At 32.1% G+C, this 14,573-nt stretch overlaps 1 protein-coding gene across 5 annotated transcripts in view; it reads right to left on the bottom strand.

The window, feature by feature from the left end:
* LOC119631448 (C-type lectin 37Db) overlaps positions 1 to 14,573 on the bottom strand; it is a 47,161-nt gene that overhangs the window by 20,817 nt on the left and 11,771 nt on the right. For 4 of the 5 annotated variants that reach the window (XM_038023662.1, XM_038023661.1, XM_038023660.1 and 1 more), the window contains one exon: positions 11,388 to 12,020. In XM_038023662.1, coding sequence (XP_037879590.1) covers positions 11,388 to 12,020 — 633 coding nt within the window. Of the gene's footprint in view, positions 1 to 1,239; positions 1,345 to 1,427; positions 1,449 to 11,387; positions 12,021 to 14,573 lie in introns of those variants that run through there. The other variant, XM_038023664.1, reaches the window with a different exon arrangement.

Raw genomic sequence — 14,573 nt, 5'->3', positions numbered from 1 at the left:
ATATATGCTATAAAAGTATTGCCAGCAAATAAATGAATTCAAGAATGAAATAAAATAATAAAAAAAAAAAAATATTAATTGAAATTTCATTGTGATTGTGATGAAATTAGAATACAGTTAGAAAGCAAGTTATAGGCAAGAATTGAATCCTTTCTCAATATTAAAGGTAGATGAACTCATTTATGATAAATTACTTATTAGACTCATATAAATCATTAACATATCATTTTCAAATTAAATCAATAGCTTATGCTTGGAATATGACCGGAAAGAGGAAAGAAAGAAAAGAAAAAAAAAAAAACACATACCCATAAAAACATAACTACATTAGATAGCTTTGCTTCTAAAATACCATTTCAATCCTATTGCTCTATGTAAGCTCTATGTAAGCTTTAGACGACGACTCTATAGCATTTCAGTTCAGTTCATTTAGTTTTATTATAAAATCAAATCTAAAATCATTGAATTGATTTGCCTTATAAATTCTCTATTTCCAATTAGTTTTCGGACATCACGACTTACTTTACTGAAATTTTCATTGTCCGCATCAAAACTTTGTCGCAAATTTTACTCTCCTCACTTTAAATCCAAGCGAATCGACCTTGAATTCGTATATATAATTATCTACAAAATGCTGGAAAATTTTATATGCACATATTCACATACTTCTATATATGTACATATATATGCAACATGTGCAATATGAGCGATATGTGTTCGGCATATGGAATAAAGGTGTCTTTAACCCACATTTCGATCCTGTATATATATGTCTAATTTATCTTAGTACAGATTGTTACCTAATTGTCATCATTTCAAAATATGCAACATATGCGACATAATGCTTCCTACTTTCGTTTATTGTTCGCATACTCAAAAGCGCTAGCGATTAAAACTGCTTACGCCTATAGCCAGTCAGCCAAATAAAAATAACAATTAAAAATTTGAAAATTTTCTTGTCAATCTATTAATAGATGGATATTGATCTAGAATTTGATTGATGTTGCGCAAAAGTGGCGACAATCAACAACCAACACACCTAACTCACGCATAATTAATAAAAAAAAGTTTTGTACGAATATATATATATATATATATATATATATATGTGTGTGTGAATGTGTTTGCTTGAGGTGAATTGAATATCGAGCCGATAATATGCCCCAAGGCGAACATAATCTTTTTGTTTGTTGCATAAAGATAATAAAACCAATACAATACAAGTCTATCCATACGTACCAGCATTATTGATTTGCTTTGGATTAACCGCCGTTAATGCACCAATAATTTGTAGCGTTAATATCACAGTAATCGTTAAATATTTTTGCATTTTTATCCCGCAATCTATTGCTTAATATAAGTTTTAAAAGCCAAAAAAAAAAAAAAAAAATGTTATTCAACAGAAATGATTTTCTTTTCGTTTGCACCTTTATAATGTTTCTTTCTCTTCAATATACTTATAATTATTTAAAAAAAAATAAATAAAAACAATTTTTTTTTTTCCAACATATATTTACGATCAATGTAAATATTTTCTTTGAATTATAATGTAAAATATAAATTTAGAAAATAAATAATAAAAAGTAAGAAGCTATTAGCAGAAGGTAAAAACAACAATTTCATTAAAAACAACACGAAGATCTTAAGACTTCATATAAAATTTTTTTATAAATGCTTAGCGTTTTATGCGAAGAAAGAGTCATAAGTAAAGTTTGAAAAAATTTTTTATTTATTTTTTGTATTTAATTATTTATTATTTATTATTTTATGATTATCTTTTGAATGCGCATGTGCGCCCAAACTGACCGTTAACGATGAACTAAACAGTTTCATTAAACAGTTACATCAAAGACATATTATGGCTCTTTTTACCATATCTTGTTTGTATCATTTTGATCCCGAAAATGCATAACATCTCAGCGATTTTATAACGCACGCAACCTCAAACGGAGAGTGAGAGAGAGAGAGAGAGAGAGAGAGAGTGCGAAGACGATAAAAGAGTAAATAAGAAAAAATGAAGAAAAAGAGTTAAACAACATCTTAATTCTTAATGCGATTAAGAGAGATTTGTGACTCAATTGCGAGCCCTAACAATTGGAGTAAATAAATTCAACTTGTTTCGTCTGCTGCTTATAACACATACTTCGAACTGGTTTCTCGGTTCCTCATTTTTGTGTATTTAACCTCAGATTAACACTTGCACGCGTCTCGTCTTAATGTTAACGTCCTCTAACTTAAGATCTGAAGTTTCTTTTCAACTAACAATTTTCATACAATTCCAACGAAACACGAAGCAGTAGTACTCGTCCTAGATATCCCAACAAGTAATATTCTGAGTTCATTGAGTTCAACCCTATCGGTCGTCTATTATTGAAATGCTTACGGTATAGACCAGAAACTGACACATAATATATGTATTCCCACTTGATGATCATAAAACGGCTTTGAAGACAGAAAGAATACGCCCACAATTACATCGATACTGCATAGGAAATAGGTTGGCTTACATTCTATAACTATCGCAAAGACTAATAGATGGGGGATGCGACCACATGCAGTACCGAGTTTGCTTAAAAAAATAAAATGAAATTATTTTACTTAATTAAATTGGCCACCGCGAGCTGTAGATTTTATACTCAACTATCTGGCCATATGTGAATACCGAGCCCCAAAAACCTATTGGCAGTTTGCGGCAAATCAGTCGCCGGATTTTAACGGGTAATATCAGACCACACATTTTCTGAACCCACTAGATACCTAATATCGCCATCCTGTGACAGCGACTCGTCGTCGCGATATATGTTAACGATGCGCCTCGGTCTACCTATGAATTTTAGCATCTGAAATTTTCAAGATAAATCGGTATTGCCAATATATCCAAGCTAAAAAGAAAACACACATATATGTCTAGCGCCATCTATGGGAAAATTCCGATTCTCCATTACATGACCTAGTATTCTCAGACATCTTTAAAATACACGGAGTTGGAAATCTCGAAATAAAAGCTGAAAACCTTGTATGTATGTAAATACAAATTTGCAAGCGATCTTGGTACACTCGTAACCACTCAACGTATCGTTCATACACGTGTACATATACTCGGCCATCGATTTGAAATTTGGCTCAAATATTTATTAGAATCATTTAATAGCGCAAAGTAAAAACAATTACTTAAGATTTATTATTATAATTATATTATGGGGAATGCATTGATGAATATTCCCTAGAGCTTGTCACTTGGCCGATCGGTGTCAATTTAGTTTCAATATGTATAGGAATTATTAAGTATTAAGTTATTATGGATATGCTCTCGTCAAAACTTCTTATGTTTTCGAAAGGTTTCATTGGATAATATTGGAAAGATGTAGAAGTCTCGCGGTAATAAATACAACTTTTACTTAAAACAAGAGCAGTGGGATTTATGCACTTCCAATGCCAATGGCCATTATCCATTAAGAGGGAAGAAAACGATCGGATATTTTCATTTAAGATCACGAGGCCGAGAGCTGACTTTACTTTGTTCCGCTTTGGTTCCCGCGCTGGTGGCCCGACCTATTATGATTCATAAAATTTGCAAAAGGAAAAATATGGTTTTATTTGTACTTCAAAACTTCAAAACTGTCAATCATCACTCATTCACTTAAACCTTCAATTTCTCAATAATATTACTACGTGTATTATACGTAACCAATAGATTTATCATTTTGTTATGTACTTTTATTTTCATTTTCCACTTGTTCGTCTTTGTTTTTTTTCTTTTTTTTTTTTGTTTATTATATCTGACTGCCACGATTTACACCTAAAGAAAGCTAAGCTTAATTAAAAAAAATAAATGCCTGGATATGAGCATATGCGACGAAATGGGAAACTTTTGCTACGCTTACCCAATAAGACTTTCTTTTATCATTTAATTCTCGCTCTCTCTTTCTCTCCCTTTTAACAGACGCCTTATACATGTGAACGTCTTCGTTACCGGTGTTTAGTACTTCAAGCCCTGCTAGGGTTAATTTGGTTATGCTTAATATTTCAGGTAAAAAAAAAAAAAAACAAACTTCAACTATATTCCTTGTCCGCCCTTCGCATTAACTCATTCACTTTACTATAGACGTTATAGTTAAAGTTATACCATAAGCAACTTGGCGCTCCACGCAGACAACGATAATTCGTATTTAACTCTCGGTTAAAGCGTCGTATTTTAAAAACATTTCACATCATATGTAAGGGTACTAATCAACGTGTTGTACAATAATTTAAAATGGATTTGTAATGCGGTGCTTAACATGAACGGTAAAGAAACCACAGATATTCATATGAAATTACAAATAAACATACAAAGTAGATGTAAGCGGAACTTATTTCGCGTTTCCTTATGCATGTACAAGCATCGCTGAATTAAATGGTTACGCATAAGAGCATATTTGCGTTGGGCAATTTTCGAATTCGTGCTCAATAGCTTATCGCATTAGCAACTTGGACCCATAACCGCCCTATTTCTAATCTGGGTAATGGGTAATGGGAGACAACTTTATCCCTCTGTGGATCGTGCCTTAACGCTGGGCGCTATGGAACAGAAAGTTGCCGTTAATAGACAAATAAACGCTGAACTTTACCTATCTTGTCGTTCTCGAACTTATCCATCTCGATCTTTCCGATTATCTATGTTCTTATGTTCTTACGACTACATTTTTTTTTTTTTTTTTCAATTCTTTTCTAATAGCTTTCAGAGGGACATAGGATAGATCTATTTTTTATAATACCGATAAAATGAGAATCATTTGCGTACGCTATCTAAGCTTCTTTGTCGTTCTATCTATCTGTCTTCCAATTTAATACCGGTCTATATATTTTCCTCTTCAACGTATATAGTTTGCAGCTTTTTCAAGATATTTTAGCTTATTTTGACTCAAAAATGGACCTCATTAAGGAATAGGACTATTTTTATTTTAACGACCACTGGCCATAAAATAATGCGATGGCAATAGCTGTTTAACATAAAAACTAACTGCATGAAATCTGACTGATATGACTATACGCGAAGACAAGAAAATGCGTTTCACTAAATTTGGATCCAGATAATTTACCGTTCGGAACTCCTGACAGGAAGTATATAATTTGTGAAAAAAAAAGGAAATATATAACTTTTTTTTAATATATAAACACAAAAATAGATGAAAAATTAAATTCGGGGAAAAGATGATGTAGAGTGCTTAAAAGTAGGCCTTACCATGCTATGAAATCTATTTCATGTTCATTTGTTCAACTATGTGCATTTGTTATTGAACTCCACCATGTTGTTTATTTATGTAATCAAGTCGATGTGATCATTTTCTTTTTATACCTTACACCACTTGTGATACAATGGGTATGAAGTTAGTGCGAACATATGTAAGAGAAGGGCTTAACATAACATATAGAGGCAACTTTTATTATACCGATCGAGCTCCGACCCAATTTATCAAAACGCGATATCTTCATAGCGTTTCGTTTCTATTTAATTTTCTTTTTTTATATCCACCATCGAGGGATGAGGATATTGGCGAACATCGAAAAGAAAGCCTCAGATACATACTTGCTTGATCAGCATCCAAATTTAAAGCGATTTGTGAATGTCCGTCTACCCAATCGTCTGTCTGTCGTTCTGTCCATCTGTCCTTGATTAATATTCTACTGATCGCAAAAATGGTGTAATCACCTTGAAACTTGGTACAAAGATTCTAAGTTGTCACGCGCAGACTGGTATTAAAGTGCGATCAATTCGCAGCCAAAGTACCGCGTAACGTAGAACCACTTGTATCTTCAAAAATAAGCAAAAGTGTTGCCGAAAAAAGCAGTAGAAGTATTCATAAATATTATGCGTAATGGTTCTAATTAGTAAAATTTTTTTTGCAATTCCAATGAGACATAAGATGTATGTAATATATATACATACACATGTACATTGCATCGTATGAGAGATAAGCAACCTCTTATGATTCTTAGAACAAAACTTATTGGTTGTAATGCTTAACGAAATGATCGCTTTGCAAAATGATTCTAGAACGCTATGCATATGAACGACGATTTTATGGTAAATTTAATACTTTTGTTATAAATAAAATTTGAAGTTTATCTTTAAAAATTAATAAAATCCACAACTACTGCTACTATGTTGTAATGTTAATTAAAAATGTTGTTTTATGTAATTCATTCATTCAAATGTCTTTTAACATTTGAACAAATTTCAAATAAAGACGAGAAGTAATGACAAATACCAAATACCAAAAATTAAAAACCAAGAAAAAAAAAAAAAAGAGTAAAAAATATTCTTAAGTTGAGGCCTCAATACATAAATTTATTGAATAAATATCATTTATCATATTGTAAATGCTTGCATATAACTAACTAACTGTAGATGTTTCAAATTTTTATATTAACTCCTATCCGTATTTAGAGGGTGTCACGAAATGAACTCAACTTTGAAATGATTTTCAAATATTTACAATCTCATCTTAATTGATAAGAAAGCGATTCTGCATTATCAAACCAAATCATGTCTTGTACGCATTGCAAGGCAACATTTATCAGCAGGCAATTGATAGAAATTCGCCGCTAAAGTTGGACGACTTACTCGATATCGTTGAACTTTTTGATTTATTAATGTGAAAAAGAAGAAAGGATTTTAAGGAAATCTTGCTGCAGTGTTTCATTTATATCACTTGATTTTGAAAGTATTAGTAGTAGTAAGAAAGGAAATATCATAGCCCGCCAAGCCACTTGCAATATTCAAGGAAATGTGGACAGGCACAGGGACAGGGACATAGATTAGAGGTGAATTTATTAATGCCTGTCACTGCCTTTTACCCGATAATTGATTGCTTAGATCCACGTTCGATCGTACGTTCAATATCGTATCTTACATGGCTTCCGAATATTTCAAATAACACTTTTACACATTGCTGCATGGTCCGTATTGCATAGGTTATGGCACAAATTAAATGCTGCTGGCTATAATAAACGATAAATGATTTTTTGGTAATTATAAGCGATTTAGTCGATTTTCGAACTTTACAGAGAATTTCATTATTGAAAAGATTTCTCATTCTGAGCTGCAGCAATTACAACTTGAGATTACAATTTAGGGAAAAAGAGTCAAATTATTTTTTTACTTTTTTTGTTTTTTTGCAATTATGGATTCATTCGCAAATATTTAAAAAAAAAAAAAAAAAAAAAAAAAAAAAACTACTAACAAGAACATTGAGAAGCAGCTTTTTCCTCGCAAAGAAATGAAGGACAGACAGACAGATTGACATTCTACTTTACCTTCAGGCTGATCATGAGTACATTTATTTGATGGGATGTTCATAAAAATTGTATATATTTCCGATGCTGAAAATCAATAGAAAATATATATATATATATATATTTTATGAGAAATCTTACAAAGGATAGCGTATTTTGTAATGTCATTTATATGCTGAACGTAGGTATAAATTTTATGAAAGGCAATATATTGCATCTCGATGGTAGTGATCTTTTATTATCATTCATTATTCATTATATGTATGTGTGTGTATTGAGATTGAAGAAAGAAAAGAATTCATACGAAATGTTCTCCTCGCACACAAACTCAATTTGTTTATGCTTGTAATCATATTAGAGAACATGTAACCGGTAACCAAGAACAAGACAAATTAACTAAATTCATCTTATGTAGATAGTATATTTTTTCTTCTTCTTGTTCAGTTATTATTCATTCTTCGTTCAAATTTTCGAAGAAAATCTAAATCAAACATGTAAACGTTAATGGTAAGTTTATGCCGCTTAGAGAGCAATGAATTTAAGCAGAGATAATTTGTTAACGACACTACCGCGCATCATCGCCGCTGCCAGCATAGGACTATAGCATTAAAAATATCAACAGCACTGTAATGATTAACAAATTGTTTGTTGTCTGTTTGTTTATTTGTTTATTTGTGCATACAATCGGCAACAGCTCGAAAGTATGCGCCAACGTGACTTTTTCTCTTTTGTTCTTCAAGTCAAGTTTTTCTTCTTTTTTTTTTTTTTTTGTTGGTTTTTTTGTTTTTGTATTTGCTTTTGTTATTGTTTTACGCGGCTGGTTGATGATGGTTATGATGGTATTCTTTTATAGCCAAAGTTGAGTGCACATCATCGTCATTCTACTTACTTTTGTATTGTGATTGCATTACACACACTTACACTCAGCTAAATTCAATTGCGGCAAATGTGTGTACTTTTGTATTTAGTTTAGTTTTAATTTGTTTTTTTTTTTTTATTTTTTAAAATTTTTTTTATTCCATTTTTTTTATTTTCATCCATTGTCTATGTATTTTAATATTTGCACAAGCAGCACCACATCTATATACTTATTTATATACACATAAACATGTGCTAGATACTGAAGAAGGTTAGGGTAGTTGGCATTGCTTAATACAATACACACATACGCGCATATATACAATAGTAATTTTGTGTACATAACATATTTTTTTTTTTTTTAAATTATTTTCTGTTTAAGACAGCAAATCATGCGAGGAAGTTGCGTATATTTGTATGTTTGTGCTGTTTTTCTTTCTCATTTTTCATATTTATTTTCATTTTTATTTTATCTTTTTTTTGTTTCTTTGTGTTTGCGTATATTTGAGTTGTTATGGTTTTTTTTTTTTTTTTTTTCTTTTTTTTTAATTGTCTTTATTAGTATTTACTCTAATCTTATAATTAAACATTTACTTAATAATTAATTTATTGCATTTATTTCTCATTTATTATGCTGCCTGAAATAAACCCAAACAACTGTTTTTTATCTCCGAGAGCGATTGTGGTTTCTTTTTTGACGGTGATTAAGTTTCAATTAACAATTTTATTTATTATATAAGCAATTAATTACGAAATTTGAAGGGAAGTTGCGCTATTATGCAAGATATTTATTCACATGCATATAAATAATTTTACTAAAAGCTTTATCGTTTGCTTTGAATAGCATTTTAAATCATTCCTAGCGCACAGCTATGTGGCAGGCGTTCGTTTGAGATCAAAGGGAACGAACTAACTAAGCGCCAATTACTTTTTCTTTAAAAATGTTGTTTGTTTGAAGAGAGCGATTTTGGCGAAAGTCAACTATTGGTAATAAACGTTGGAAAAAAAACAGAGGAACCCCTCTAAACGTGAAACCAAAATGATCGTCAAATGATCCGAGTGTAGAAGAAAATATAATGCGAACACTAAGACTTACGAGTCCCTTTAATTGTTCGAGACTCAAGCGTTCATCCCTTGCTTCCGCTATTAGATCCATCTCTGGAAAGTTCTAAATCATTATCATCAAATGACGGCAAAGGATATCTATAGGTGACCGTGACTTCCCAACTAAGGGACACTTTAAGTTTTTGAACAAATAAACAAGGAAACCCACTCATAAGTAATGCATTTTAAATAATCTCCAACCACAAAGATTTTTCACCACATTTCTCCTTTGACTAATCGAAACTTAGGGCCGATTTCTGGCAGTATTTTTATGAATAAAAATACCTACAATCTATTCTCATTCTCATTTTCTCTACCAGGCTATTGCTTAAGTTATTCTTGCAGAGAGAGGCTGTCATAACAAGCCCGGATGGGAAAAGCAATCTCAGTATTCCTCAATCTTTGTCAAATGGCGCAAATGAAAGACAGACGTTTATAGAAGAGATTAAATATATATATATTAATAAAACGCGGAAGGCAAATTTTCTTACTCTATAATATTAGATAGGCGTGGTTAATTTTTTTTTTTATATTTCTAGTACATATATGGGGAAATTTTTATCGTGGATCTATTGCTGTTTATGACTAACATAACAGAAAACGCAGAAAGCAGATATGCTCTTAGCTTGTATGCAGTTGTAGGCGTGTCATTTGATCGATTTAGCCCATTTCCAATATCAGTCTGCCTGCGTGAGATTTCATTAGCTCTAATAGCCACATTTGAGACCGATATCGTAATTTTTGCGGCCAGGAGAATGTTTACCGCAGATAATGCGCAGACGGACAGACGGATATGCTAAAATGGATTCAAATATTGATACTGATCAAAAATGTAAACATTTTATACGCCCGAGTGGCCGAAAAGGCAAGAATCGCGGCTACCAAGTCAATTTCCGCGAATGCAAACCTCAGTGCGATAAACTTTACTTTGGCCGTAGTTGTAGTGAGCGCTCAGTCGGCAAAGGCGCATCCACTAAGCTGCGGCCACGACCACCCTATTACATAATCTCTTTTCTCACATCCTCTCTGACCATCATCATGCCAGGCGAATACGTAACATCTCCTGAGTGATTCGCCAAAAAGCAAAAAAAAAAAAAGGCTTTTATAAGTACTTCTGGCCATCCTTTGATGTTGGCCAAAAAAAGAAATAGAAAGCGGTACCCCAAGTAATCGCTTTTCAAAAATTAATCTTACACTGAAAGCAACTATCAATGATTGCGAAAAGCTAGAGATTTTCCCGAGACTTTGTATCACTAACGAATTAACAGACTTGGATTTTAAATGTCGGTTCGGAATTTGCCCAAGTATTAGTAAGTTTCTGAATAAAGCCCCACCTGCTGCTCTACAATATAGACTTTGCCTGAAATAATCAATTTTATCGATGCGGAAATCCACTGTGTTTGGCTCTAACAATTAATTGTTTCATTGGGCCTTATTTAGGATTCAATTCAATTATGTTTAGAGGAAGTCTACAAGACTACAATTACATCATAGCCATGTCATAGCAATTAATCAATAAAAAAGCCAGTTGAACTTTCGAATTTTATTTCTTTTCTTTTTTTTCTATTCTCATTACATTGTCATATAAGTTTTTTATGCACTAAATTATTGTTTATCATATTTTCACCGTCAAAGTCAAGCATTATTGTTTGCATTGACAGCAAAGGTGTTCAACAAACTACTCACAAAGTTGCTTTCAATTTATTTACACATAAAAAAGATATCATCGACAAAAGGGTAATAACTTACAACGTAAAGGACAACACGTAACTGCCTGCATAAGCTTCGCATGCTATTGTCTTATTGTTGACAATAAAATCCGGTTCCCTACACACAATGCATATTTTCCCTTGGCGAGCACATGTAAACGTATAAAAAGAAAAAAAAAGAAAAAAAAAAAAAAAAACAGAAACTTTTAAAAGATCATTACTTTAACTGTCTATATGACCTTAAATATAAGCAATAGTCTGTGTTTGTGCGAAGATCCGCTTATATATATACATATATATATATATATATATATATATAATCATCACCTCAAGTAAAAACGTTTCCATGTTGTTTATTTATACGATTTAACGATAAGTTATAATTATTTCCGTAATCATATGAAAATTGATCAGTTCGCTTTATTATAAATAACTTACCTGCGCCGCCATCGATTTCATTCTCTTTGGGATCGCGTTGAAAGATATCGTTATTATAGTATTGATCGTATTGCTCAGATTCAACGCTCTGCAATGCTTCCTGTACATCATGCTCAACATCATCTTCGATATCATATGGTAGAAGAAAGCCTCTCCCTCCCGACCATTCGTTGTTGTAATAAAACGTATGATTATCTTGATTCTTGTATTTATTGCTATATGTTATGGTGGCAGGTTGCTCGGTAACATCTTCATCTTCGTTTAAATTTTCCGTCAAACGTTGCTGACTTGATTGTTTTTCAATATCTTGTTCTTCTTCTTTATCTTGTGTTTCGATCTTATTCATATTATATTTACGTCTGGTGGAATTTTTCAATTTTTGACCATAAGTTTTACGTCGCGTATTATTGCTACTGGCCAAGCCTCGCTTATATGTCGGCGATGTTGCAATACTGATTGCCCTTGGCGATGTAGTAGAAGTGATTGCCTTTGGCAATATTTCCGCAATGGACGGTACTTTCTGTTTAACATTGCTAAACGGAAATAAACGACGTTCTATATAATGGGTTAGGATCTGCTGAGTTATTTGATTTTGACGTGCGATTTCAGTCGGATCCAATTCAAATGCTGAGTCTGTAAACAAAATTAAATTTGTATTAAAATGTACAGATTTTCAAAATTTATGAAAAATTAAAGTAAAATTTTCACATTTCAAATTTCTATTAAAAAAAAAAACGAAAATTTTTTTAATTTATTACTTACTGCACACAAACAAATGCTCTTCGAACAGCATAAAAAGAGAATGAAAAGAAAAAACCAAAACTGGAATAACGTTTTGGTTTAGATAAGCATTACATTCTTACAATATTTACATCTACAATGGAATTTCAAAGCCATTTTTATTTTAATCACCTAATGTCTAAACGATTCACGTTTATTTATTGTTCAATAATACCGGTAGTCTTCGTAAATCGTGGAATATTGAAATTTCAAAATTGCCGTAAGGGAAAATCTAAACTTTAAACGATTAACAATATCACCAATAGATTGGAACTTATCTGGAGAGTCATCTTCAGCTGACTTTTCGCACATGTTATTATCTTGAGAAAAACGCGCTCACCCACGTCTAGACGACAACACATAAGAAAATGATTGACGATTTCGAAAGAAAAATGTCTTTAAAAAATATTATTATTATTATTATTATTATTATTATAATTTTAGGCTAATGAAATAAATTCTTAGGCTAAAAGAAAAGAAAGAAGACATTGAGCCCTGGCGACATAGGCTATTGGCTCTAATTTATAAAAGTACAGTAGATATTGAGCCTAGTAGGATTAATAAAGTAATATCGATATTGTATTGAGATTCTGTCTTGTAGCTGATTTTAGAATGTCCGTAGGATTAGTCGCGCCAAATGCAATAATTTCTAGCCAAGGGAAAGTTAAGGCAGTCACAGAGAATGTGCTTTGTAGCGAGAATTTGTCCGCAATTGTAGATTGGCGAAGAAGACCTCTTTAAAATCCATTGGCGAATTGCGATTGCGTGGCCAAAGCGATTTCTCGAAAATGCTTGGATCTTCATTTTCTCAACATTTGCTGGATATAAAGGTGGAATTAATTGGGGGTTAACAAAAGAGTAGTGCTGATGGTGATATGGTAGATTCCCTTCCGTAATTTTCACTATTTAACTTTTCTTCTTTTTTTAAAAAATTATTCACTATTATCATAATTTTATCGCATAGCTAAAAAAATTTCATTTATATATATATATATATATATATATATATACATATATATACATACATATAGAAAGTTTACCTGTTAAATCAATGTAAACTGTTTTCATTCCCATTTACAACAATACGTTATTCTATTTTTACTAAATCTTACCTCATACATATATATATATATAGATATATATATATATATTTGTATACATAAAAATACAAAACAAAAGAATTATAAATCACGTTGATCCCAGATCGCGGTTTCCGAAATTTTTCTCAATCGTTCCTTTTGTAGGCATTATAATCAAAGCGTTGCCACTTAGTGCTTTGCTTACTTGACTACAGAGAATGCATGATACTCACTAAATTATTTCAATTTGTCTACGGTATTAAGATTTCCGTATTTTGATAGCATTCTACTGAATTTCAGTCCAGCATTCAGTCCACATTCAATGTTTTGCTTTGTTTAAGGCTACATACTATCATTGTAGTTCTTGCGAAAACCTGACTGATGACTTGTGTTCCTCACATGCATCACTGAACAAAGTCCGAGCAATGATAGTGGATTTGCCGTTTTTTGTCTGGTCAATCTTAACCGCCGCCAATGATAGAAATATCATCAAAACTTATTCTCTACGCCTCCGTTAGCTAATTAATGGAGCAATCATACTACTTTATTCGTAACATTCTCGTTGATATCGTAATGATGAGATTTTCGCGCTAGACGCTTTTTTTATAGCTAAAAAGCCACTGATATTATTAGGATTTATTTTTGAATTCAAAAGAGGTTTTTTTGAATTAACTTGGGGCAAAACAAAAGATGGTTCGCTAAAATGTATTGGTAAAGACCGTAACTCGATCAGCCTATGAAAAATGTGTGAAGAAATGATTCAAGCCCTGACGTATTTCTATTACATGCCACCTAATGTCCACTGTCGGGTATCAAAAACTATATTACATATAGAATGTATCATTTTCTCAGCTACTGAACTTGTTTGAGAGTCAGACCACTTCACAGGTTCTCGCTTAGACGCTGATTATGCTTTGCACGACTTGCAAACCGTTTTTTCCTTTTAAAGAACTTAATAATTGGATCATTTTTAATATTTATTCGGAGTAAACTCATCTATGAGAAACATTGAAGTAATTTTATCGGGACATTTTTATCCTATTCTGAATTATACGAATATCGTTCATTTACCCATAATGGGCATTATCACCCTGAAACATTAAAAATTTAATTAAATCATACCGCTTTCATACCTTATGCCATTGGTAAGTTTGTGCGGATATACAACTGAAACTGATTTTGTATTAACATAAGAAGCTGTCCGTCCGTCCGTCCATCCGTCCGTCCGTCTGTCTTGTTTTTTTTATGTTCAACCTATAAATCGCAATTTTTAAGATATATTGACTAAATCTGATAGATTGATCTATTTTAACCCAAGGACGAACGC

This window comes from Glossina fuscipes, unplaced genomic scaffold, assembly GCF_014805625.2.
Source record: "Glossina fuscipes isolate IAEA_lab_2018 unplaced genomic scaffold, Yale_Gfus_2 1, whole genome shotgun sequence".
Classification (NCBI taxonomy): domain Eukaryota; kingdom Metazoa; phylum Arthropoda; class Insecta; order Diptera; family Glossinidae; genus Glossina; species Glossina fuscipes.
This window is presented reverse-complemented; position numbering and strand designations above follow the sequence as displayed.